The 18,850-nt window shown below is 41.8% G+C and overlaps 1 protein-coding gene across 1 annotated transcript in view; it reads right to left on the minus strand.

The window, feature by feature from the left end:
* LOC106602509 (uncharacterized) overlaps positions 1-18,850 on the minus strand; it is a 35,423-nt gene that overhangs the window by 8,469 nt on the left and 8,104 nt on the right. The window contains exons 2-3 of the mRNA XM_082973784.1: positions 16,488-16,618; positions 14,617-15,777 (exon numbers count right to left, since the gene is read on the minus strand). Of these exons, the coding sequence (XP_082829910.1) occupies positions 14,617-15,777; positions 16,488-16,618 (1,292 nt within the window). The remainder of the gene's footprint in view (positions 1-14,616; positions 15,778-16,487; positions 16,619-18,850) is intronic.

Here is an 18,850-nt window from a genome sequence, read left to right on the forward strand (position 1 = left end):
GCTGCTTCGAGGGTGGCTGTTGTCGATGTGTTCCTGGTTTGAGCCCAGGTAGGAGCGAGGAGAGGGACGGAAGCTATACTGTTACACTGGCAATACTAAAGTGCCTATAAGAATATTCAATAGTCAAAGGTATATGAAATACAAATCGTATAGAGAGAAATAGTCCTATAATTCCTATAATAATATACTGCTCAAAAAAATAAAGGGAACACTTAAACAACACATCCTAGATCTAAATGAAATAAATAATTTTATTAAATACTTTTTTCTTTACATAGTTGAATGTGCTGACAACAAAATCACAAAAATAATCAATGGAAATCCAATTTATCAACCCATGGAGGTCTGGATTTAGAGTCACACTCAAAATTAAAGTGGAAAACCACACTACGGGCTGATCCAACTTTGATGTAATGTCCTTAAAACAAGTCAAAATGAGGCTCAGTAGTCTGTGTGGCCTCCACGTGCCTGTATGAGCTCCCTACAACGCCTGGGCATGCTTCTGATGAGGTGATGGATGGTCTCCTGAGGGATCTCCTCCCAGACCTAGACTAAAGCATCCGCCAACTCCTGGACAGTCTGTGGTGCAACGTGGCGTTGGTGGATGGAGCGAGACATGATGTCCCAGATGTGCTCAATTGGATTCAGGTCTGGGGAACGGGCGGGCCAGTCCATAGCATCAATGCCTTCCTCTTGCAGGAACTGCTGACACACTCCAGCCACATAAGGTCTAGCATTGTCTTGCATTAGGAGGAACCCAGGGCCAACCGGGTTCTGAGGATCTCATCTCGGTACCTAATGGCAGTCAGGCTACCTCTGGCGAGCACATGGAGGGCTGTGCGGCCCCCCAAAGAAATGCCACCCCACACCATCACTGACCCACCGCCAAACCGGTCATGCTGGAGGATGTTGCAGGCAGCAGAACTTTCTCCACGGCGTCTCCAGACTCTGTCACGTCTGTCACATGTGCTCAATGTGAACCTGCTTTCATCTGTGAAGAGCACAGGGTGCCAGTGGCGAATTTGCCAATCTTGGTGTTTTCTGGCAAATGCCCAACGTCCTGCATGCTGTTGGGCTGTAAGCACAACCCCCACCTGTGGACGTCGGGCCCTCATACCACCCTCATGGAGTCTGTTTCTGACCGTTTGAGCAGACACATGCACATTTGTGGCCTGCTGGAGGTCATTTTACAGGGCTCTGGCAGTGCTCCTCCTTGCACAAAGGCGGAGGTAGCGGTCCTGCTGCTGGGTTGTTGCCCTCCTATGGCCTCCTCCACGTCTCCTGATGTACTGGCCTGTCTCCTGGTAGCGCCTCCATGCTCTGGACACTACGCTGACAGACACAGCAAACCTTCTTGCCACAGCTCGCACTGATGTGCCATCCTGGATGAGCTGCACTACCTGAGCCACTTGTGTGGGTTGTAGACTCCGTCTCATGCTACCACTAGAGTGAAAGCACCGCCAGCATTCAAAAGTGACCAAAACATCAGCCAGGAAGCATAGGAACTGAGAAGTGGTCTGTGGTCCCCACCTGCAGAACCACTCCTTTATTGGGGGTGTCTTGCTAATTGCCTATAATTTCCACCTATTGTCTATTCCATTTGCACAACAGCATGTGAAATTTATTGTCAATCAGTGTTGCTTCCTAAGTGGACAGTTTGATTTCACAGAAGTGTGATTGACTTGGAGTTACATTGTGTTGTTTAAGTGTTCCCTTTATTTTTTTGAGCAGAGTATAATAACTACAACCTAGAACTTCTTACCTGGGAATATTGAAGACTCATGTTAAAAGGAACCACTAGCTTTCATATGTTCCCATGTTCTGAGCAAGGCACTTAAACATTAGCTTTCTTACATGGCACATATTGCACTTTTACTTTCTTCTCCAACACTTTGTTTTGCATTATTTAAACCAAATTGAACATGTTTCATTATTTATTTGAGGCGAAATTGATTTTATTGATGTATTATATTAAGTTAAAATAAGTGTTCATTCAGTATTGTTATTATTAAAAAAAACTACAAAATAACCGGCCGATTAATCGGTAACGGCTTTTTGGTCCTCCAATAATCGGCATCGGCGTTGAAAAATCATAATCGGTCGACCTCTACAAAAAAGTGTTAAACAAATCTAAATATATTTTACATTGAGATTCTTCAAAATAGCCACCCTTTGCCTTGACAGCTTTGCACTCTTGGCATTCTCTCAACCAGCTTCATGGGGTAGTCACCTGGAATGCATTTCAATTAACAGGTGTGCCTTCTTAAAAGTTAATTTGTGGAATGTCTTTACTTCTTAAGCATTTGAGCCAATCAGTTATGTTACGACAAGGTAGGGGTGGTATACAGAAGATAGCCCTATTTAGTAAAAGACCAAGTCCATATTATGGCAAGAACAGCTCAAATAAGCAAAGAGAAATGACAGTCAATCATTACTTTAAGACATGAAGGTCAGTCAATACGGAACATTTCAAGAACTTTGAAAGTTTCTTCAAGTGCAGATGCAAATACCATCAAGAGCCATGATGAAACTGGCTCTCATGAGGACCGCCACAGGAATGGAAGACCCAGAGTTACCTCTGCTGCAGAGGACAAGTTCATTAGTTACCAGCCTCAGAAATTGCAGCTCAAATAAATGCTTCAGAGTTCATGTAACAGACACATCTCATCAACTGTCCAGAAGAGAGTGTGTGAATCAGGCCTTCATGGTTAAATTGCTGCAAATAAACCACTACTAAAGGACACCAATAAGAAGAAGAGACTTGCTTGGGCCAAAAAACACGAGCAATGGACTTTAGACCGGTGGAAATTTGTCCTTTGGTCTGGAGTCCAAATTTGAGATTTTTGGTTCCAACCGCCGTGTCTTTGTGAGACATGGTGTGGGTGAACAGATGAACTCCGCATGTGTATTTCCCACCATAAAGCATGGAGGAGGTGGTGTTATGGTGTGGGGTGCTTTGCTGGTGACACTGTCAGATTTATTTTGAATTCAAGGCACACTTAACCAGCATGGCTACCACAGCATTCTGCAGCAATATGCCATCCCATCTGGTTTGGGCTTAGTGGGACTATCATTTGTTTTTCAACAGGACAAGGGCCCAACACACCTCCAGGCTGTGTAAGGGCTATTTTACCAATAAGGAGAGTGATGGAGTGCTGCATCAGATGACCTGGCCTCCTCAATCCCCCGACCTCATCCCAAACAATCTCAATTTGGTTGAGTTGGACCACAGAGTGAAGGAAAAGCAGCCAACAAGTGCTCAGCATGTGGGAACTCCAAGACTGTTGGAAAAACATTCCGACAGAATGCCAAGAGTGTGCAAAGCTGTCATCAAGGCAAAGGGTGGCTACTTTGAAGAATATAACATGTTGATTTGTTTAACACTTTTTTTGTTAATACATGATTCCATATGTTATTTCATAGTTTGTCTCCACTACTATTCTACAATGTAGAAAATAGTAAAAAGAAAAACCCTTGAATGAGTAAGTGTTCTAAAACGTTTTACCGTTAGTGTAAGTGTGAAGACATACATGTTAGAAAGATGCAAGTATTCCAGAGAAATGTATCACAATTAGCATTATCATTTACAGGGCTTTACATGTAGTATATTTGATGCTGAAATGCTATCCTTTTCCATATTTTTCCAGGAATATGGAGTCAGTGCTGACTCGGGAGGACACAGTCGCATCCTGGAAGTGGTATTCGGTGATGGATTTGGCGCTAGGGGGTTGCCACACCATCACCCTACCGGTTATCATCTCCTCATCCTCCCTAGGTGTAGCTGTGGGCTCCAGATGTGGATGCTGGAGAAGGTATGGCCATTTGAGGCCATTAATAAGATGTAGTTTTAGGTATTTTGTATCCATTTTATTTCATAGCTATTATTTATTAATTTTGTACTGTTTTTGGTGAAATCTTTTTTTAAACCCAAAGTGAATCTTTGTTCTCATTGAAGTGTTTCTTGTTTATAAAAAAAAATTTGTACATCGACTGTTGGTGTGTTGTACTTTCAACATTACTTTTTTTTTTTTCAATGCACTCGCACATCTCAGCTATTTTGTTGCAGGTGCATGGTAAAACATTTGATACGTTTAAAGAAACTCACGCACTCTTGCTAGTATCACTTTTTTTATTGAAGAGTACGTGTCAGGTTCTTGGCCTTTCATCTGAGCTTTTTGCTCTACTAAACTAAATAACATTTCTTTGGTAGAATAATAATTGATTGAATTTCTATAGCTCTTTTCATTACAATCTCAAAGTTCATCAAAAGCAAAAAAACTAAATACACCGTCATAAGTAGCCTAGCGATAGTTGCCTAGGTCATTCCAATGGAGGCCAAGTCTTGAGTGCATGCTACTTATCTAGCTAACATCTGCCCAAAACATCAACACTCCGCTATAGTGAAAGGGCTTCTTCTTTTGTGTTTTCACTTTGTGAAACAAAAGGGGGAAGAAAACCACCCTTCTCACTGCCCTACACTCATTAAAACCAACCAGCCCATTCCACTACTTTGACCCTATTGTCTCCTACACCCTGTAGCTCTTATTTTTTACCAGTCTGAGCTCGTTTTGTTTCCAAGTTCCTAGTTGTCTTGAACGCACCAAAAGTAGTACGTTTCAGCCATGGCATACTGCATATTATTTACTAAACAGTGCGTGCTAAATACTATGAGACGATAAGTACATACTATGCAGTATAACTATGTAATATGCCAGTATTCGGACACGCCCAGAGTCTACAATTGACAAGGATGTAAGGTAACACTTCTCATAACTTCTTGATATACTATTTATTTATTGACTTGATCGTATTCCATGCATCACTTTTTTAATTGAGTATGACAATAAGAAATTCAGTAAATCAAGAATCTGGTTAGAATATGATACTGGTTGTGTCAAATCTGGCTTGTCTACAACTTACTTAAACGGCATACTGTGTACTAATCATACTACATTCTATTTAGAACTACTGTTTAGTAAAAATGAACGTAGTAAGCAACAAATACCAACATACTAGGCTCATCTATAATGAGAATGTGTCATCTAATGCGCAATTGCGCTATTTCCTGCCATTCGTTCATTTCGGTAGCACATCAACATACTTAAAACTGCAACATGTAACATTTTGTGGACTGACAAAATTCACATAGAACTGCGTTAGATCTGTCACTCATTGAAAGCAAGTCTAAGAAGCGGTAGATCTGTTTTATGTGTGCTATTTCTATGCTTCCCATTCTTAAGTTTGGGTTTTGCGTCTTTTGCTTTAAAACAGCTGAAAATACAATATTTCTGGTTATGGAAAAAACATTTAACATCGGTTTAGATGGTATAATGATTCTCTACATAATGAATGCTTGTTTTGTCACAAACTGAAATTGGGCGAACTATTAGAATTTTAGCAACCAGGAAATGGTGGAGCGATTTCTGCATATTGCACCTTTAATTATCAGCAGATGTCAAAGACATGGGAGTCTTCCTCAAAAGTCTGCAGTGAATTCTACTAGATGAAATGCCGACATGAGTATAACATACTAGCATTTGCTGTCCAGCGTAGCTCAGTTGGTAGAACATGGCGCTTGTAACGCACTAGCAGTTCAGCGGGGGGGGGGGGGGGGGGGCAGTGCCCCTGTGACAACAATTTTGGACCCCCTTGTGGCCCCCCTAAATGTGGAGTATGAAATAATTTTTACATACATTTTTGCTATCGTTCTTTTTTTACATCCGTTATTAGACAGTGGCAACGATGATGATTATGAACATGGTCTTTTGCCTGCTAATGCCTGCAATGCAGTGAAGAAAACGATATGACAACAATAACGTCTAATGTAACTGGCCCCTCTAACAGTACAACTGGCCCCAGCTTGGCCCCCCCCAGTTGAAATGGTCTAGAACCGCCACCGTTGTAATGCCAGGGTTGTGGGTTCGATTCCCACAGGCGTCCAGTACAAAAAAAGTATGAATAAGTATGCACGCACTACTGTAAATCATCTGCAAAATGGTACATTTAAATCAAACTCGACTTTTGAAAATGTATATACTAAAAACGTTCTGTTTCCTCATACCTAAAATGCCTATTCTGACATGGTCTTTGTGCAAGAGGATGTTGTTATTAATTGACCTGCCTGGTAAAATAATAGCGTTTTTTTTTTTTTTTTTTGCAAGATCAAAGTAATAAGGGAAATTATTGCACCTATGTGAAATTAGCCACAACTGTGGAATTTGTGGATTGCCTTCAAAATAAAGGTCCTCAATTGAAAGTGAAGGAAACGGATACATATGGAAGAATCATGCCATTTGGACTAGCTATTGCTGAACAAGATTGGAATGTTATATAAATTAAACAAAAGACAATAATTAATTTGACCCCCCCCCCCCCAAAAAAAAAAAATCGCTGTGGATGTATTAGACTTGAATTGCATTGGGGGTATAATTATATGCACTGAACAGCCTTACCTATGGATTCTGGGTCCATTAAATGGGGTATCAGCCCACTCAGTGATACCCACAAAACACAACTTAAGCCTTTACACACATAATAGTGTCATAGATTTTATTGCGAGACTTTGAAACCACTGAAATGAGCCACATTGCAATATAAAATGTCAATACGTACAATAGGCTTTATAGTGAGGTGATTGTGTCAAACTAACTAATTATCGAATTTATATGACATTCTGACATTGTCAGAATGGAAGAAAAAAAAAGAAAAAAGATTGTTGTATGATCTATTCTTAATATGCCATCACTCCATTATTTGTATCCATTTGCATCACTTTCAATGGTGGACTTTTACTTTGAAGGCGAAATGAAAGTTCCACTAGAGTGTCTAATCCTTATTGTGGTTAGCTTAACATAGGTCAGTATTGCGTACTATTCAAAAACTAACCAAGACACAATTCTGAGTAACACATCTGAACACGTATGCAGAGGAGAACGGTGCAACAGCCCCGCAGCCTCCACCTTCTGCAAATTGTACCTCTTGCCATTCCGCTGTATCGGTCGTGAATCTTGACACTACTGGCGAGGACGCGCTCTCGTATTGTCCTCTCTGCGCGTTCCCGTGCCACCTTCAGTTCCAATAGCTGTAGTTTCCTCCGCAATCCCCTGTTTTCTTTCTGGCTTTGAGTTATTTCCAAACGAAACACTGCATAGTCGTCGTCTACGAGTTTACAGATCTCTGACACAGCTGCATTCGCTAGAACCTCCATGATGGAGGCTATTTGAGTGTGAAAAACCATACTGTTAGCCATCGTTAGGTTAGCAGCTAGCTAGCGTTACCTAGAATAAACCAAGTCCCGTCTCCAACGCGAAGTAAAGACTACCTGAGGTACGTTTATGATGCTCGTATTTTGAGTTCCAATGTGTTAATAAACGTCTAAATAACATAAAATACGCTAACGTGGAAATTCTAGTTGTTCACTGCACTACTTCTGTTTCTTCGGTATCATGGTGTTCGCAAATTGTTTGTGCATGCCGCCACCTACTGTGCGGGAGTGGGCGATCACGTTAAATTGAGTGATACAAAAAGGAAGAGGGAAAGGAAAATAATTGTACCACCAAACTAACCCTTCACCTATATACCACTATTTCATTTTAAAAAAAAACACCACCACCCCAGTCCACTACTTTGACCCTAACTGATCCTACACCAGGCCTACTACTTTGTTCAACACACCTTGTAACTCTCCTGCAGTAAAACCTTGTACACCCAAGTACTGCTTTGCAGCTGCCACCACAACATCTATTTTCTGTGATTTAGGTTCCATTTCTGTGGTACAGTTGATAACCATGGCTATGAATGCTAAGAAGCCAACCTTACTGAAGCACAAATTCGTATCACTGTATTGGCCTAGGCCAACTACTCACCCTTGACCCATCATCCTCTACTCTCTTCATTGCCTCAGCATACGACACCTTCTGTTCTACTCTGACAACCTCAACCAGTCTCTCTCGCACTAAGGCACTTCTGATCCCCAGCAACATGGGCACCCCCACAATTGATACTAACGTTCCTTCGGCCCATGCCCTCCTACCCACTTCTCCGAATCTACCTCCTACACACTGCTGCTGCAACATGACCATAAGCTTGGCATCTGAAACAGTGGGTTCGGCTCAAAAGCTCTCATGGGATAACTGACATATTCTAACATGACTTTGTTAGGTAAAGACTCAAAACTCAAAAGGACAGGCAGTGTCAGCGTAGCACCAAATGGCGGGCATCACAGACAAAGGGAATCTTCCATTTCAGTTTCAACCTCAACACTTAATGCCAACCCAGTAATCACTCCTTTCAAAGGCACCCTACTCCAGAGAGCAAATCAAGTAACAGGTCTTGTTCAGAGGTGCGTTCTGCGAAGCGCCCTCTTCCTCAGAAAGGAAGAAACACTGAAAGTAATTAAGTCCACTTCGAGCTACCTTCACCGATTTAACAGTACCCAAATCATTTTTTCCCCAGCCTGAGACTACATATGGGTCAGCCAAAAGGCAGGGATCCACTTTCTCCAAAAATGTCACTCCCACTGGGACCGAATCATTCTTTGCATGACCATCGGGTGAGGCTTGGACTTGGAGGTCTTCACCACACCTGCCACCTCGCTCTCATCAGGTTCGATTTCTGAGCCATCAGAAACAGCACAGTACGGTTTGTACTTCGTGCCATTCTTCCTCAGCACATCTTCCAACTACACTCGTCTTTTCTTCCTCGCTGTCCATAACCACATCTCTCTGTTCACCATGCTCATGCCGCACCTTCATCTACTGTATTGTTTGCAGAACCCGCACTGATGGCCTTTCTCCAATACACAACATCTGTTCCTTAGTCCAATTTACGCATCTGGCAATCTCTGGACTCTCCCAATTGGGATTGTTACCTGCTGTAACTTTTGCTTATTTTGCACGTGTTGATATCATTTGACAGCTGACATAACAAGGAATTGCCAAAGAGCCACTATTCACTTCCGTTTACTTATTCTTCAAATTTGTATTGGCCTATTGCACCTAGTGATGTGCATTTCGAACCATTCGTTATTTTTTAACGACTCTCTTAACTGACTCGAGAGTCATGATTTGTTTTTCTGAGTGACTTGTTCATTTGACCGGCTAGTGCTGGTCGCAATGAGTTCTACAGTATGATTAATACACGCTACTCTGGCTCAGCGGCTCCAGCGAATTGCAACTGAGAAAATGACCATAATCCATTGGCTAATTTGTCAAGTTCCACTTATTTTTTTAGCTAGTCTGTACAAAAAAAAATAACTGACCATTTTATAAATGGTATAATTGTGTGATATGAAAATTCAAGGAACTTGTTTATCTATTTTGTTGTGCTGTTGTTTCATTTGTATTGGTGTTTTGTGTCCGATGCGTGGTGGTGTTCCATATAATTTGCGGAGTGCATCATGAGCAAAGTCATTGTAGCCTATAGTTTCAATTCCCCTGTGAAAACCATGAGCATGGGACTTGGCTTTGCTATACCGCAGCCTACCAAAGGTTGTACCGTGTCCATTACAGTGTAGAAAAACGCCTCTCCAATTTATGGAAGATGCCAAAACATTGGCCATAACAATAGATGGTGAAGTCAAAGATACTTGTTTCCCCTATCCATGTGGCTCAGTTTTCCCTAAATGCTTATGACAAATCCAGCTCCAGCTATAGTCCAGCCAGCTGGCTAATCTTTTGAATACAGTATGGTTAAGATAACCTTAACTAGCTAGATAAGGTTAGCATGCTAATTAATAATAATGTTAATTTATACGTCAGCTGTCAGCGTCAGCTGTCAGAGCAGCTTACAGATCGCTGCAGCTGTACACAGCCCATCTGTAAATAGCCCAACTACCTACCTCATCCCCATATTTGTTTTCGTTTTTCTGCTCTTTTGCACACCCGTTTTTCTACTTGCACATCCTCATCTGCACATATCACTCCAGTGTAAATTGCTAAATTGTAATTACTTCGCCACTATTGGCCTATTTATTGCCTTACCTCCTTACTTCATTTGCACACACTGTATACAGATTTTTCTATTGTGTTATTGACTGTACCATTGTTTATGTGTAACGCTGTGTTGTTTTTGTCGCACTGCTTTGCTTTATCTTGGCCAGGTCACAGTTGTAAATGAGAACTTGTTCTCAACTGGCCTACCTGGTTAAATAAAGGTGAAATAAAAGGTGAATTTCAAAATTACATTATTTACCAATAATTTCTATTGGGCAGAAAATAATCTGAAACCACCCAAACAAACAGCAAATGCATCCAACATGTTTGTAGAGTCACAAGCTTAAAGTAATCATTGCACGCTAGGAATATGGGACCAAATACTACACTTTTGACTACTTTAATACACATACAGTTGAAGTCGGAAGTTTACATACACCTTAGTCAAATACATAATAATAATATAATATTCTTGACCAGCACAAAAACATCCTGTGGCGTACGGCATTAGCATCAAATAGCCCCCGCGTGATGCAATTTTTCGGGGATATTAGGAACCAATATACACAGACAGTTAGGAAAGCAAAGGCTAGCTTTTTCAAACAGAAATTTGCATCCTGCAGCACAAACTCCAAAAAGTTCTGGGACACTAAAGTCCATGGAGAATAAGAGCACCTCCTCCCAGCTGCCCACTGCACTGAGGCTAGGAAACACTGTCACCACCGATAAATCAGACTCAACAGCCTTGGTTTCTCAAATGACTGCCTCGCCTGGTTCACCAACTACTTCTCAGACAGAGTTCAGTGTGTCAAATTGGAGGGCCTGTTGTCCGCACCTCTGGCAGTCTCTATGGGGATGCAACAGGGTTAAATTCTCGGACCGACTCTTTTCTCTGTATACATCAATGATTTCGCTCTTGCTGCTGGTGATTTTCTGATCCACCTCTACGCAGACGACACCATTCTGTATACTTCTGGCCCTTCTTTGGACACTGTGTTAACTAACCTCCAGACGAGCTTCAATGCCATACAACTCTCCTTCCGTGGCCTCCAACTGCTCTTAAATGTAAGTAAAGCTAAATGCATGCTCTTCAACCGATCACTGCCCGCACCTGCCCGCCCGTCCAGCATCACTACTCTGGACAGTTCTGACTTAGAATATGTGGACAACTACAAATACCTAGGTGTCTGGTTAGACTGTAAACTCTCCTTCCAGACTCTCATTAAGCATCTCCAATCCAAAATTAAATCTAAATCGGCTTCCTATTTCGCAACAAAGCATCCTTCACTCATGCTGCCAAACATACCCTTGTGAAACTGACTATCCTGCCGATTCTTGACTTTGGCCATTTATAAAATCGCCTCCAACACTCTACTCAGCAAATTGGATGCAGTCTATCACAGTGCCATCCGTTTTCTCATCAAATCCCCATATACTACCCACCGCTGCGACCTGTATGCTCTTGTTGGCTGGCCCTCGCTTCATATTTGTTGCCAAACCCACTAGCTCCAGGTCATCTAAGTCTTTGCTAGGTAAAGCCCCGCCTTATCTCAGCTCACTGGTCACCATAGCAGCACCCACCCGTAGCACGCACTTCAGCAGGTATATTTCACTGGTCACCCCCAAAGCCAATTCCTCCTTTGAACGCAATTCCTTCCAGTTCTCTGCTGCCAATGACTGGAACGAATTGCAAATGTCACTGAAGCTGGAGACCCATATCTCTCTCACTAACTTTAAGCACCAGCTGTCAGAGCAGCTCACAGATCATTGCACCTGTACATAGCCCATTCAACCATCTCATCCCCATACTGTTATTTACTTTTTTGCTCCTTTGCACCCCAGTATCTCTACTTGCCCATTCATCTTTTGCACATCTACCACTCCAGTGTTTAATTGCTAAATTGTAATTATTTCACCACTATGGCCTATTTATTGCCTTAACTCCCTTATCTTACCTCATTTGCACACACTGCATATAGACTTTTTTTCTCTATTGTGTTATTGACTGTATGTTTGTTTATTCCATGTGTAACTCTGTGTTGTTGTTTGTGTCGCACTGCTTTTCTTTATCTTGGCCAGGTCGCAGTTGTAAATGAGAACTTGCTTACCTGGTTAAATAAAGGTGACATAAAAAAAAACATTTAAACTCAGTTTTTCACAATTCCTGACATTTAATCCTAGTAGAAATTCCCTGTCTTAGGTGAGTTAGGATCACCACTTTATTTTAAGAAAGTAAAATGTCAGAATAATAGTGGAGAGAATGATTTCTTTTCAGCTTTTATTTATTTCATCACATTCCCAGTGGGTCAGAAGTTTATATACACTCAATTTGTATTTGGTAGCATTGCCTTTAAATTGTTTAACTTGGGTCAAACGTTTCGGGTAGCCTTCCACAAGCTTCCCACAATAACTTGGGGGAATTTTAGCCCATTCCTCCTGACAGAGCTGGTGTAACTGAGTCAGGTTTGTAGGCCTCCTTGCTCGAAACATGCCTTTTCAGTTCTGCCCACAAATTGTCTATGGGATTGAGGTCAGGGCTTTATGATGGCCACTCCAATACCTTGACTTTGTTGTCCTTAAGCCATTTTGCCACAACTTTGGAAGTATGCTTGGGGTCATTGTCCATTTGGAAGACCCATTTGCGACCAAGCTTTAACTTCCTGACTGATGTCTTGAGATGTTGCTTCAATATATCCACATAATTTTCCTCCCTCATGATGACATCTATTTTGTGAAGCGCACCATTCCCTCCTGCAACAAAGCACCCCCACAACATGATGCTGCCACCCCCGTGCTTCACGGTAGGGATGGTGTTCTTCGGCTTGCAAGCCTCCCCCTTTTTCCTCCAAACATAACGATGGTCATCATGGACAGTTCTATTTTTGTTTCATCAGACCAGAGGACATTCCTCCAAAAAGTAAAATTTTTGTCCCCATGTGCAAACCGTAGTCTGGCTTTTTTATGGCGGTTTTGGAGCAGTGGCTTCTTCCTTGCTGAGCGGCCTTTCAGGTTATGTCAATATAGGACTCGATTTACTGTGGATATAGATAATTTTGTACCAGTTTCCTCCAGCATTTTCACATGGTCCTTTGCTGTTGTTCTGGGATTGATTCACACATTTCGCACCAAAGTACATTCATCTCTAGGAGACAGAACGCGTCTCCTTCCTGAGCGGTATGACGGCTGCGTGGTCCCATGGTGTTTATACTTGCGTACTATTGTTTGTACAGGTGAACGTGGTACCTTCAGGCGTTTGGAAATTGCTCCCAAGGATGAACCACACTTGTGGAGGTCTACAATTTTTTTTCTGAGGTCTTGGCTGATTTCTTTTGATTTTCCCATGATGTCAAGCAAAGAGGCACTGAGTTTGAAGGTAGGCCTTGAAACACATCCACAGGTACACCTCCAATTGACTCAAATGATGTCAATTGCGCCTATCAGAAGCTTCTAAAGCCATGACATCATTTTCTGGAATTTTCCAAGCTGTTAAAAGGCACAGTCAACTTAGTGTATGTAAACTTCTGACCCACTGGAATTGTGATACAGTGAATTATAAGTGAAATAATCTGTCTGTAAACAATTGTTGGAAAAATGACTTGTGTCATGCACGAAGTAGACGTCCTAACCGACTTGCCAAAACTATAGTTTGTTAACAAGACTTCAACTTCCGACTTCAACTGTAAGTGAATTTGTCCCAATACGTTGGTCCCCTAAAATGGGAGGACTATGTACAAAAAGTGCTGTAATTTCTAAACGTTTCCCTCAATATGGATGAATATACCCTCAAATTAAAGGTGACAGTCTGCACTTAAACCTCTTTGACATTGTATCATTTCAAATCCAAAGTGCTGGATTACAGAGCCAGAACAACACAAAATGTGTCTCTGTCCCAATACTTTTGGAGCTCACGGTATACAGTGTAGAACAAACATGTAATTGACAAACTCATTTTAATTCAATCAGATACATGTGATGTAATTGTTGCCAAATAATGACATTAACATACACTGAGTGTCCAAAACTTTAGGAACACCTTCCTAATATTGAGCTGCAACCCCTTTTGGACTCTACAAGGTGTCGAAAGCGTTCCACAGGGATGCTGACCTATGTTGACTTCAATGCTTCCCACTGTTGTGTCAAGTTGACTAGATGTCCTTTGGGTGGTGGATAATTCTTGATAGACTTTGGAAACTGTTGAGCATGAAAAACCCAGCAGCGTTGCAGTTCTTGACACAAACCAGTGCGCTTGGCATCTACTACCATACCCCGTTCAAAGGCACTTAAATATTTTGAATGGCAGTGGCACACAATCCATGTCTCAATTGTCTCAAGGCTTGAAAATCATTAATTAACCTGTCTCCTCCCCTTCATCTACTCTGATTGAAGTGGATCTAGCAAGTGACATCAATAAGGGATCATCGTTTTCACCTGGTCAGTCTGTCATGGAAAGAGCAAGTGTTCCTAATGTTTTGTACGCTGTGTATATATGCTGTATCTATCACACAATGTCTGTAATCAATATTCTACCCTGGAATATTCAACACTGAAATCTGTTACTCTCATTATTCCAAATGCATCTGTGGATCTTTTCTGTAGACAACAATGAAAATGCGTCTTTGTCTTTAATGCAGGGTTTGAGCTAAACGTCAGAAGCTATCGAGTGGAATGGTTACTTTCTATGTTATAGAGTGGAATGGTTTTTCTCCTGGTGTATCCTGAGGTAGCTCCTCTCTGAGAACCTTTTCCCGCAGTGCGTACAGGCGAACGGCCTCTCTCCCGTGTGGACCTTCAGGTGCATCTTCAGGTGGTCCTGGCGGGAGAACCTCTTCTCACACTGGGGGCAGCTGTAGGGTTTCTCCCCTGTGTGGATCCTCTGGTGCCTCTTCAGGTCACCAGCCTGGGCAAAGTGCATGTGACACTGGGTACAACTGAAGGGTTTCTCCCCCGTGTGGAACCTCTGGTGGATCTCTACCTTCTGGGGGCAGCTGAAGCCTTTGTTACAGAACATGCAGAGGAACCGTTTTCCCTTAATACTGCCTGATGTTTCTCCCCCTCCCTGAGCCTGGGCTCTAGCCCTGTCGAAAAGGAAGCGGCCGTGTGAATCGGAAGGCCCCATCAACGTGGACACTGGGTCGCGATCCCTGAACGCGTGTAAAGGAGAGTGGGTAGAGCCATTTGGATTTGTCTCTAACCTTTCCCTGTAATTTAAGAAATCTCTGCCCTGTGAGTGTCCATCTCCTAGGTGATTATCTGCATTCCATGTGGGAGGAATGTCACCCTCCACTTTCGTAGTCACTTCATCTTTGACCAGACCCTCCCCTTTCTCATCTAGGCGCCCTTCAGAGTATACACTAGTACTGTACTGGTTCCAGTCCCGTCTAGACAGATCAGTCTGTGTCTCTAAATCCAAGGATATGTTGCCAGGGTCCATTTCTGTAGTGTAAGAACAAGACAGATCATCACCGCCAGTGGCTAACGTATCACCATCTCCACGGGAATGACGCATCCTCTGGTTCTGGTGACATACCGGTAGGTACTCTGAGCCAGGAGCAGGATCTGGGTCTGATCTGTGGTCAGATCCTGTGTGTAACAGCCTTTGTGTTACAGTTAAAGTCTTGATGTCTGTCTCTGACTTGAGGACTGCATTCGGCGTTCCACTGACCTCCGTGATTCTGCTTCGGGTCCAGAGTTGCGCTGGGGCGATGGTATGGTCTACCGTGGCTACAGGGGGCGCTCCAGCTGCTGCTCCAGTCTGGATGTCCCTGCTGTGCCGTTGGTCCTCCTCTCCTTCAGACCTCTCCTGCTTGACCAGAGACAATCCTTCAGGACCTGCAGCCTCTGCAGACTGACACAAGAAGAGAGGAAGTTATTACCGGTACATGAGCTGAATTGGATAACAATGTTGTAGGGAAGTCTCACAAGCTCCCCTATGGCCGAAAAATGAGGATGTGCATGTAAGCAAGTGAATAGCTGAGGGGAGCCTTCCTGAAATATCCCCCGAGATCCAGCAATACATGTTTGTCCTTTCTAATGGGTTTTTATTTTTTATTTTATTTAAGGCCATACATGCCGCTGTGTTAGTTCCTGTTGTACCTTTGAGAGGACATTCTGGGCTTTTCAATGATATCACGTTTGGGTGTGTCACCATCATTTTTTCTTTATGGTTCTTCAAAATGGCTACAATTACAATTAATACATTTTATGGTAAGTGTGTGTAATTTTTTAGTTTAATATTCAAATTGTTTCTAATAGGTAAATATCTAAGGAATAGTTTGAGTTTATGGCAGTTTAATAATTTTTTCATAATTAAATAAGATCTAAATAGTTCATATTTACTAATGGCCACTACAGTGCACATACTCTACAATGAAATCTATAGACATTTTTTTCACCATAAACTCTTTTGTGATGCAAAAATATGAATAATTCCCTAAACTTTTTTGTGCTGGGTTTTATGTAAGCAAGTGAATAGCTGAGGAGAGCCTTTCTGAAAATAAACTGGCCACATTTGATTTACAAAGTAACACATTTTTTATGTAACACTATTACACTAACCTCTATCAAGATAACGTGCTGGGTTGAGGTTCCACTCCCCTCATCAACAGTGATTGGTTGGTCATCTCTCCATGTGCTGTGTCCTGCTAGCTTCACAAAGCTCCTGTGGCTTCCAGTGAGATGTCCTTCACCTGAGAGAGTGATTGGGGGAAAAGAGGTGGTAAGGTGAGCTACTGTCGATGCTCAACAGTATATTTATTGACACTGTCTAGAATTGGCTAGGATATAAGATAACACTTGTCATAACTTCTTGATATACTATTTATTAATTGATGTATTATGTTCCATGTATCACATTGTTTTCATTAAGTAAATAATAAGAAATGCAGTAAATAAAGAATCTGGTTAGAATATGATTGTGTCTCCGTGCAAGATAGCTAAGTAATGCGGGGACAGGGTTGGGGAGTAACGGATTACATGTAACTGATAAAGAAAACTCTTTACCATAAAAAATATTATCAGATTACAGTTACTTTTGAAAAACTAGATGATTACTTCTAGGATTCCTTTTAAATTCAAAAAGGATGTTTACGAAATACCGAGCGAGTCTGACCACAAGTCAGAGACCACTATGATGGCACACCAAATCCGTTTGAAGGATTGCAGGAATAAGTTTATGTAGGCTATAGTGCAAGCTACTGTATGTCTTCCAATGGTGCAAATTCTGTCGGCATCAAAGATTATACAAACAATTTGGATAAATCCTTGGAGGTAAGGACGACAAGGGAAATGGCACTGCAATGGATAGCTGCCGTTTTCTCCAGACCAATTCAGCTATTTTTGCGCTGATCATAAATCTGCAATATGTATGTTTTTGGGCGGCTCAACCAAATTCAGGACATACTGCTAACCCCGGAAAAGGCCCTAATCCCCAAGACTTGGAAAAGACTGCTTAAGAGAGAAATAATCTTCCACTACTCTCCGTTCTATTGGTGAACGTATAATCACTGGAGAACAAACTGGACGAGCTCCGTTCGAGACTATCCTATCAACGGGACCTGAAGAACTGTAATACCCTATGTTTCTCGGATTCGTGGCTGAACAAGGATAGTTTTTCTATGCATTGTCAAGACCGTACGGCAGCGTCGGGTAAGGTTAGGGGGGAGGGGTGTGTTTGTTAACAGCTGGTGTGCAATCTCTAATAATAAGGAAGTCTCAAGTTTCTGCTCACTCAAGATAGAATACCTCATGATAAACTGTAGACCATACTATTTACCAAGAGAGTTTATCTATATTTCCGTAGCTGTTTATTTACCACCACAAACCGAAGCTGGTACTAAGACCGCTAAGACGAGCTGTATAGGGCCATAAGCAAACAAGAAAATGCTCATCCAGAGGCAGCGCTTCTAGTGGCTAGTGATTTTAATGTAGGGAAAGTGAAATCCATTTCTACCAGCAAGTCACCTGAGCAACTAGAGGCGACAACTCTAGATCACCTTTACTCCACAACACAGGAATGCATACAAAGCTCTCCCTCGCCCTTCATTTGGAAAATCTGACCATAACTCTATCCTCCGGATTCCTGCTTACAAGAAAAACTCAAACAGGGAGTACAAGTGACGCTCTCAATAAGGAATTGGTCCGATAAAGCGGATGCTAAACTACAGGACTGTTTTGCTAGCACAGACTGGAATATGTTCTGGGATTCATCAAATGGCACTGATGAGTTTACCACAGTTTAATGAGTTTAATAAGTCTGGGATGATTTGAGCCCTCCTCACGACTGTGTTGGTGTGTGTGGACTAGAGGTCGACCGGTTAATTGGAATGGCCGATTAATTAGGGCCGATTTCAAGTTTTCATAACAATCGGTAATCGGTATTTTTGGCCACCGATTTGCCGATTAATTTTTTATTTTTTTTTATTTGAAAAAATAAATAAATAATTGAAATAGGCAACTCAGTTAAGAACACATTGTTATTTTCAATGACGGCCTAGGAACGGTGGGTTAACTGCCTTGTTCAGGGGCAGAACGACAGATTTTTACCTTGTCAGCTTGGGGATTCAATCTTGCAACCTTACGGTTAACTAGTCCAACGCTCTAAACATCAATGTCTTTCTTAAAATCAATACACAAGTATATATTTTTAAACCTGCATATTTAGTTAATATTGCCTGCTAACATGAATTTCTTTTCAATAGGGAAAATGTGTCACCTCTGCAACAGAGTCAGAGTATATGCAGCAGTTTGGGCCGCCTGGCTCGTTGCGAACTAATTTGCCAGAATTTTACGTAATTATAACATTTTGTACGTTTGCCATTTGTCAAAAGAAATTATCAGTCTATAATTTTAATGGTAGGTTTATTTGAACAGTGAGAGACAGAATAACAACGAAAAAATCCAGAAAAACCCATGTCAAAAAT

The sequence above is a fragment of the Salmo salar genome, chromosome 04 (genome assembly GCF_965601325.2).
Source record: "Salmo salar chromosome 04, fSalSal1, whole genome shotgun sequence".
Taxonomy (NCBI): domain Eukaryota; kingdom Metazoa; phylum Chordata; class Actinopteri; order Salmoniformes; family Salmonidae; genus Salmo; species Salmo salar.